The sequence below is a fragment of the Penaeus monodon genome, chromosome 16 (assembly GCF_015228065.2).
Source record: "Penaeus monodon isolate SGIC_2016 chromosome 16, NSTDA_Pmon_1, whole genome shotgun sequence".
NCBI lineage: Eukaryota > Metazoa > Arthropoda > Malacostraca > Decapoda > Penaeidae > Penaeus > Penaeus monodon.
In genome coordinates, this window is record NC_051401.1 from 17,180,480 (window position 1) to 17,190,479 (window position 10,000).

The following is a 10,000-nucleotide window of genomic DNA, read 5'->3' on the forward strand; positions in this document are numbered from 1 at the left end:
CAAAATAGGAGACGAATACCTAACAATCTAAGATTTGCAGATGATATTATTCTCTTCAATGATTCTGCAAAAGAAATACAACAACTAATAAATGATCTGAATAGAGAAAGCCTAAAAATCGGACTCAGGATGAACAAGAAAAAGACTAAGATCATGTTCAGCAGTAGAGTTAATTTTGAACAAATACATGTACAAGGCGAAGCGCTAGAGGTAGTGGACAAGAATATATACCTAGGGCAACTCCTAGAGACAAACACATCTAGCGAAGAGGAAATGAAGCGACGCATTAGTCTAGGCTGGAGCGCCTTCGGCAGACACAGTAGCATACTAAGAAGCTCCTTGCCATTATGTTTAAAAAGAAATATCTTTAATCAATGCGTCCTACCAGTTATGACCTATGGATCAGAAACATGGACTACAACCAATTACTGGAAAGGAAACCTATAAGTGCTCAGAGAGGGATGGAGAGATTGATGCTGGGAATTAACCTAAGAGATGGGATGAGGGCGACGTGGATCAGGGAACGGACAAAAGTAGTAGATATACTTGTGAGCATCAAAAAGAAAAAAATGGCAATGGGCAGGTCATATACATCGGAGTCAGGACAACAGATGGATGAATTAACAGACTGTGTTATAGATAATATAAAGAGACTAAGGGCCAAACTAGTGACAAGATGGCGTAACGAAATTTACGCCATCACATGTATATATTTATATACATTTCATATGTATATACATATATAAACACACCCACACCCACCCATCCACACACACACACACACACACACACACACACACACACACACACACACACACACACACACACACACACACACACACACACACACACACACACACACACACACACACACACACACACACACACACACATATATGCATATATATACTAACCTTAACAAAAAGATCTAATTTAAGAGAGTTTTTCTTTCGAAGTCTAGACGCTCAGGAGATGACGCAATCAAGGCTGAGTTGCCTACCTTTTGATTTCCAAAAATATTTTTACATATTTCAAAACTAAGTGTTAGTTAATAACACTATATAATGAATAAAATTTATTCTTCGTAATCATTGATTGTAAACATAAACTTAGTGAATTATGTAATTCAAAGAAACTACTATGTAACCTGTCTTTAATAATCTGTTACGAAGTAAATAAACCATAAGATGAATACAGTAAGAAAATAATAGAAACAAAACTAAATTATAATCCTATAAGAGTATATATTCGATGAAAAATAAAATTAATTGTATTTGATCTTGTATACTTAAGGCCAAACTATTGTTTTAAAGGCTAAATAAAGTGTCAAATATAATTCTCATCTTTAGCATTTCCTCTCCGGCGACCTGTGCTCAGTTCGAGTGGCAGGCCCTCAAGGCTGTCCACAGTTCTCCTTGTATTCAGCACCAATATAGCATTGCAGGAAGTGGCAACATGAGAAAATTAAAACTCTTTGTGTACTTGAGAGGCGCGATCTCATTTCAAAGCAAACAATGCACGAAAAATATCCAGTCTTTCCACTTAGCGAGGCCAGAAATTATGCAATGTTCCAGGTCTTTCATCCCGAGGAGGAACTTGCTCTTCCCATCCACAAGAACTACGAATCATGTCCTGGAATTAAAGGAAGTGCCCTTAAGCGTAATGTGCTGGCAAGCTTTTCAGCGGAGTAGACACGAGGGTAAAGGTCACTGGAGATCAAGATGGAAATCCCGAGGAATGGACGCCCCACTGCCGGCCACGCTAGGACTCGTCACAGCCTTCTGCTGGGACATGAACAGAGAGAAGAACGTTAATGAACGCGAGTTCCTCCTGGCTGCAATGGTTGGGAATATTCCTAGGATGGAGGTAATATGTCACATGATTATTCCGTCTTCCTAACCATTCCAGGGACCAGGGTGTGACCTGCATCATCACTGTCGGTATCTGTGAATAGATACCGATATGCGAAATTTGTGCTATAACTATGATATTATAAGGACAGTCAGAAGATTACATGATATTGTTCATGAAAGGTCACAAGAATAATGACACTGCACATGCATTTGGCTTTTGAGTCACCTGCTTCAGATTTGTCATAGGATTCAGGCTCTCTCTTCTTCAGTAGAGACCATCACTATAAATTTTTAGTTATTGGTCTAAATAAAACTGAGACAACACACTAAAATTCATTACTTTGTTTTCTATGGATGACATTAGATACTGTGCACCCTCTGTCTCTCATAAACACACTAAGATTAATTTAGTTAATACAGGAGTTTGATGGAACTGTAGTACAAATTCTTATATATTTAAAATAATTTTCTTAATTCCTTTTTTATTTTTTGATTTTATTGTTGTCTTTCAGTCTCTTCAGCTATTAGAATTTGTTCCAATATCATTCCCATTTGGTGATTTATAAAAAAAAATCTGTGATCCTTCTTCACTGATGTCTTGTCCATATATTTTATACATTAATGCTGTATTACTGATACTGTCCATTATGTTTCTGTATAATGTGCCTGTGATTATAATAAGATTGAATTATGAATTATGAATTTGTTCAATAGGAATCCAGATCCACATGTATTCAAACAAGTAGATATAGTAAGACTCAGATTTTTCTACCTTTAAACTTCTTTGGAAGAAAGGAACAAAGGATTAACACTATTACTTGAGTTATATATATTTATGAGTATGGATGGCTGAAAGAATTATTGTAATTCCAGTTTGAAGTATTCATTAAAACAGCTTTTTTTGAAGTTCTGAGGGTGATATGCACTTACCTTTTATGCTTCACCAATATATGTGTGATGGCAATTATGTGCAGATAATTGTTATTTTTTCCAGATATGTCCTTTATTTATTGCAAAGGAAATTAAATTTTCTCAGGCTTAATATGTACACACATAAAAGCTGTTAGATATAGTGTGTGTGTCTATAATTTGTTTTCTTCACCCTTTTCAAGGAATACCTAAAGAAAGGTGTGGATGTAAATTGTCGTCACCCATATGGTTGGACAGCAATTCATTCAGCCGCTGCTAATAGTCGTCCAGAAGCTGTGAGATTCTTACTTAAAAATGGGGCAGATCCAAACATGGCAGACACTTTTTCAAATATATATCAGGTAGAGTACGATAAGAATATGTTGATTTGTAATAAATAGATATAAGTTTTGTTGATGGTGATTTACTATGTAAGATAGCTATTGGAAGATTAATTAAGAATTAAAATAAATTTCACTTTGATTTTTTTTACTATTATTATTAAAGTTATTTTTGTTTTTTTCTTGAAGAATTTTGAAATTTATGGTGTTTTTTTTAAGATTAATATGGTAACTTTGCCTTAAATTAGGAAAGTAAATATTGTAATATTTCAGGTGTAAAAATTACAAATAATGTTCATTGAGAACTTTATCACTGGTCTTTAAAAATGGGGCAAAGAAGAGCTACAAATGAAGTAGATTCATTGTAACAATAATATACATATGCAAAAAGATAACAGAATTTAGCTGTAGAATTAAGATTTGTGATTTTAATCATTGTCACATTATTCATTATGAGTTACTTTAATAACTCTGGTTTCCTTTTTCAGGTTGCACGTGAAAACAGAACATCACCTGTAAGTGTTGAAGCGATAAGAGAGGGTGAGTTTTGTACATTGTTCAACCATAGTCGTATGTTCCGTGGGTGTACGGCTCTTCACTATGCTGTACTTGCCAATGACCCAGAGAGTATTCAGATATTACTAGATGCTGGTGCAAACCCAATGCTTGAAAATGAATATCGTTTCAAACCAGAAGATTACTCAAGAGATATTGGAATGAGGACAATGATGCAGAGGCATTCTGAAAAATACATTGCCAAGCAAAAAAAGGAAGAAATGGAAGAACGAAGGAAATTCCCCCTTGAACAAAGAATCAAACAGAGAATAATTGGCCAAGAGGGAGCCATAGCAACGGTTGCAGGAGCTATAAGGAGGAAAGAAAATGGTTGGTACGATGAAGAACATCCGCTTGTGTTCCTCTTCCTTGGTTCCTCAGGAATAGGTAAGACAGAGCTGGCCAAGCAGGTGGCTGAATATCTACACAAGGGAAAGAAGTCATCTTTCATTCGCATTGACATGTCAGAGTACCAGCAGAGGCATGAAGTGGCCAAGTTCATTGGTTCACCCCCTGGATATGTTGGGCATGATGATGGAGGGCAGCTAACCAAGAAGCTGAGAGAGTGCCCCAATGCTGTGGTTTTATTTGATGAAGTAGAAAAGGCACATCCTGACGTTCTTACCATTCTGCTGCAGCTGTTCGATGAAGGCAGACTAACAGATGGAAAAGGAAAGACTATTGAGTGTAAGGTAACAAAACAATGAAATTTTTTGTTAGATATTATTATATTAGTTACTGAACATATTAATATTTATGAAAGTCATTTGTAAAAGTTGAGTAACTACTTTAGATGAGTTACATGATTTTCAGTAATGTATTTTCTTTGCAGGATGCAATCTTCATCATGACATCAAACCTTGCAAGTGATGAGATTGCTGAATATGGAATACAGCTAAGAGAAGAAGCTGATAAAATCAGCAAGACTAGATATGAAGGACAACCTGAAGATCTTGAAATTACTGAGACTATCACTGTATCACGGAGGTGAGAAATCTTTTCTTTATTGTTTAACCTATAAAGATGATGGCCAAAGCCATCACCTTTCTCTTTGATATCATATGATGAAGTTAATAAGCAGTTAAGATTTATATAATGAGTAGTTTTGACAATATCTGGATTTGTCCAATATATGGATATTGTCATAGGCCCCACCCCCTCCTAAAGTTGATTCATTCATCTGACAGGGCTGTATCACAGTTGTTGATTAATAATGATATGTGACACATTCTTCAGTAATAGTCTTTGCTTCATAAGTTTACTGTTTTCTTAAATTCATAATATATTTTATAAACACCATTGATTACACTGATATAAGTATATGAAATTAGAAAAGCTTGAGTTATATTTGGATTGTATATTTCACTTGAAAGAAGGATAGCAGTCTAGCTTGCAGGGTTGTGTCATGTTTGATAATCAATAATAATATTCATCTCACAATTTAAGTTACAGTATTTAATTTTTCTGAAGTTTACATATGCACCAATAATCACCTTAATCTAGGTATATGTGATTGGAAAGTTTAAGTTATCATCAGATTTTTTATTTCTGTGGAAAAAAAGGGTTTGCAGTCTTTCTGCTTATAGTTATTCTCCTCTCCTTGTCTTATATATTTTTTTTCACAGGCACATTTCCAACTGTATTGAGAAATATCTGTAAATTAAAATAAGTGTGGAGTTAAAGGCATTATAGGTTATCTTACTGTGAAGAAAGTATCAGCTTAGGGGTTAGACACTAAGGGAGGAAAAGCACTACAAGAACATGTTGTTTGTCTGTGGCATTAACAGAAGGGGTTGTGTGGCCTCCTATATCTCCAGGTTGAACTGAGTATGAGGCTTACACACACACACACACACACACACACACACACACACACACACACACACACACACACACAACATATCAATATAACTATATATATACTATATATTATATATATATATATATAATATATATATATATATATATATATATATATAATACATATATATATAAACATATATATATATATATATAACATATATATACTATATATATATATCATATATATATATATATATATAATATATATAATTATTATATATATATATATATATAATATTATATATATATATTTTATATATATATTATATATATTATTATATTATATTATATATATTATTTCTTTCTTTTTGAGTATGCATATACAGTATTTAGTGGATAGATTGCAATTGCTTATTCTAACACAGGACTGGATACTACATTCTTAAGAATTGGTGTATATTTACTTTTATTATACATATATGTATCCACTCATACTCACGTCCAACCACACATAACCAATATGCTCTTAACACCCTCACCTACACCCACCCACACTCACACAAACACACAAAACTGTGGTAGTAAGAATATATTCAAGAATATCTATTCTAAATTGAAATGGAAAAAAAATGCATTTTGCTTTAAAAATGAACTGATTTCAACCAGGATTTTTTTACTCTTATTTAAATTGTTTTAAATCATGTAATTGAAACATTTGATATGAATTGCACCAACCCTGCATATACCTATATACTTATATAAATATATGTAAACTATCAAAATTTCATTGCAGGTTCAAAGAGAAGATTGTTCGTCCTATTTTGAAGAGTCATTTCCAGAGAGATGAGTTTCTGGGGAGAATAAATGAAATAGTTTATTTCTTGCCATTTTCAAGATCAGAACTTTTGAAGCTTGTGAGGATGGAACTTGAAAAATGGGTCAAACAGGTATGCAGTTCTTCCCCTTAGTTCTTCCCCTTTTCTTGTGAATTTTAAGGTAATGAACAAAATTGAAATAGAGAATGTAAAAGTATAGATTCCATCATGACTGTTCTTTGCCTTCCATTTTTTCTCTGCACCTTGCTTCATCATGTGTAACTTAAATTTGATTAAGTTACAGCAGTTTTGAACATACTAATAGATAGTTATTAGTTTATATAATGAGGTCCTTCATACAGCTTTTTATATCATCTCTTTGGAAGCTGAAGATTGTAGGCACTAAAGAGGTAATTTTCTTACAGGCTCGTGAGAAGCATAGCATTGAGATGAAGTGGGATCCCATGGTTTTAGATGTCTTGGCTGATGGCTATAATGTTTACTATGGGGCACGTTCTATTAAACATGAGGTTAGTAGAAAAATATTTGCCATGGTCGTACAATTTGTGGGTGATAATGACCTCATAGGTATGCTGCTTACCTATGTTTTGTAAAGGCAACTTCAGAAGTTTTTGATCAGATAAAGGAAATCTGGTTGTCACCATATATAATATCTTAGTAAATTTAAGATTCATGGCAACAGCTTTCATGTAAGATACCTCTTTTGCTCTTAGTAATATTATAATGCAAATTACCTTTGGACTCTTTTGTCACATTACAAAAGAAGAAAGTCTTTTTTAGTATTGCACAATTATTTATGTAATCCCAGGTTTACTTTTTGTGCAGTAAAGTGTTTGCAGCGAGTTTTGCTTTTATTTCTACTCTAAAACTATTTTGAAACTTTTATATATCTGATTTTAGATTTACTATGTATATATAAGATTTATGTTCAGCAATTTCTTTTGCAGAATGTTCAATTCTAGTGTTTACTGATGGTAAACAGAAAAAAATCATTAGTTAATTTTATAAACATTTTATTTCTGAAGATATTTTTTATTATTATTATCATAATAATCCCTATCTCTGGATTTTTTCCCTCCTGACATTTTTCCTGAAACTGTGATCTAATCGCCCTTAAACCCCTTTTCTCCTTTTGCTAATCCCTACCTAACAGTATGGACATCCTTGCAGAATCCTGCACTTCTTCTTTTGACAACTTTGATCTAATCACCCTTGTAAATCCCTACCTTTCCCCTTTTACTCACCCTCTTTACCCTCCCTGCCCCTTTCAGTGCCTTGCTATCCCGAACTGCTTTGCAACTTTTGACGTGTATCACTTTTAATCATCAACTAACTTACCCTTTTCACTACTACACCTTCTGTAGTGCTATATGACATTTATTTTGCTTTGTAAACATTAACCATTATTATTATTACCAGGTACCTTTGAGTATTTGAATGGAAACTATGATGTGCTGTATATTAGATTTAGGACATCTTAATTAGCCTGGATGAATTATTTTGTTAATTTCATTAAAATCATTAACTTATAATACCTCAAAAAAGGTCAGAGCCGCACAAGCAGTAAAATCTTTTGTGTTTGTGCTTTATTGCAGGTTGAACGTCGCCTGGTTAATCAGCTCGCCCTAGCCTATGAAAGTGGTCTTGTGACACCTGGGTGCACAGTGTACATCTACACAGATATTCCTTCCACCGAAGAAGAAAAAGCCAAGCTACAGGATTCTCCAGCACCCATCAAAATACGTGTTAGATCGAAAGATGCAGACAGTTTCACAGAAGTAGACCCGAACTCGGCTTTGAAAGCACAGGATAAAGAGAAGTAACATTAGGAAGTCATAGTGCTAAGGAAAAAATTGTGTTAAATTTTCTTATATATCTGATATTGCTAAAGCTATATATACTCCAAATAAATCCACTAGAAACTTTTCTTCTGGCACTAAAAACTATATTGAGAATGAAATTGATTTCCATGTCATGCATTTAGTAATTTATTAGATTGATAGAAGTTTTTTTTTTCAAGAGGATTGTAAATACTAATGTATTATGTAAATATTTACGGGTTTTTATTGTGTATACTGTAAATAGAAAAAGGAAAATATTGATCAATAAGAATGTTAGCAAACAAGTAATGTGTATGTGCATTTACTGTAAATGAAAATGATGTGAATGTACATTTCAGTTTTAATCCTACCTCAGAACTTTAGTTGAATTTAAATCTTTATAAGAATATAAGCATTTGGCTGTGGGAATGAATTAGCTCTTGAGAGTTTTTCATTCTCTCTCTCTCTCTCTCTCTCTCTCTCTCTCTCTCTCTCTCTCTCTCTCTCTCTCTCTCTCTCTCTCTCTCTCTCTCTCTCTCTCTCTCTCTCCCTCCTCTCTCTCTCTCTCTCTCTCTCTCTCTCTCTCTCTCTCTCTCTTTCTCTCTCTCTCTTCCTCTCTCTATCTTCATCTCTCTCTCTCTCTCATTATCTCTCTCTCTCTCCTCTCTTCTCTCTCTCTCTCCTCTCACTTCTCTCTCTCTCCTCTCTCTATCTCTATCTCTATCTCTATCTCTCTCTATCTCTCTCTATCTCTCTCTATCTCTCTTTATCTCTCTTTATCTCTCTCTGTCTCTCTCTCCCTCTCTCTCTCTCTCTCTGGCCATGAGACTTTGCTGGTGGTTCCTTGGGCAGCTAGCTTGAGCTCTCATCCCCAGAGTGAACGGGGACCCTCGGCCCAGGGTATCATGCCCCCTCCCCAAGGTAAGGGGACCTATGCCCTAGGAAACAAGGCTCTCGGCAGCATGGGTCAAAGTTGCCCTCACCCCACTCCACAATGATGGGCACCCCTTTGACAACTGGGGTCAATGCTGCCGTTCTGTCTAGGGTAAAGTTTTTTTTTTACAATATTGATATCACTTTCAAACCTGACACTGATAATAATACAACCAGTGAATATAGTGGTGACACTGCAGACAGCAGTGAAAATAGTGATTACAATATAAACTGAAAAGCAGTTCATCAGATGTGCCGCATAACTATAGAGTTGAACACCATCCTCTGCTTCATTGCAACAAAGAGAGCATGGGCAAGGATGGTCTTGTGCGACCACATAAAAAAAAAATGTACAACCCTGAGTAGATTAATCATGCTCATAATAGCTTTTTAGATTTATTAAACTAGAAAACCAAGGAACACGACATGTGACAATAAAAGATGATACTGATTATCGTGTCTGCTATGATTGACCAATGTTTGAACAATAAAAATTTATTGTTTGCAACAACAACAAACATTTCACCTACAGATTGGTCACCACCCAAAAAATCAGGTATTTCTACACCCTTTGGAAAGTTTTTCCACAAAGCCATCAAGGGACCCAGACACACCACGAACCAGCAATCAAGATATCGTGAAAGCGAGATAGACTAGCTGATTGGAATGTCTACCATCAACAAATAGATTGGCCAATACAAGATGTCTACTCAGAAGCAGAAATGCGTAGAGGAGGCATCGGTCACAAACAGATTCACACCCCTCCCTCCAAACCCGCCCTCACCCCCCCACTAGTCAACTTACCAACCCTTTCCTTCGCATCCCATCCTCCTGTAAGAACGCCTTATACCTCCACCCCGAAAAATAATGAACACGCATACACCCCCCCCCTACACCTTTACCCAGTGCCCCTTCCAGCATCGCCACCCTCTCCCCGCGATGCCCCCTCC

The 10,000-nt window shown here is 35.2% G+C and overlaps 1 protein-coding gene across 1 annotated transcript; it reads left to right on the forward strand.

The window, feature by feature from the left end:
* Nucleotides 1-1,349: 1,349 nt before the first annotated feature.
* Nucleotides 1,350-8,470, forward strand: LOC119582587 (caseinolytic peptidase B protein homolog). The gene is made up of 7 exons (XM_037930955.1): nucleotides 1,350-1,866; nucleotides 2,966-3,124; nucleotides 3,592-4,350; nucleotides 4,491-4,645; nucleotides 6,255-6,408; nucleotides 6,702-6,806; nucleotides 7,893-8,470. The coding sequence occupies exons 1-7, from the start codon at nucleotides 1,456-1,458 to the stop codon at nucleotides 8,118-8,120; spliced, it is 1,971 nt and encodes a 656-aa protein (XP_037786883.1). The 5' UTR covers nucleotides 1,350-1,455; the 3' UTR covers nucleotides 8,121-8,470.
* The last annotated feature ends 1,530 nt before the right edge of the window (nucleotides 8,471-10,000 follow it).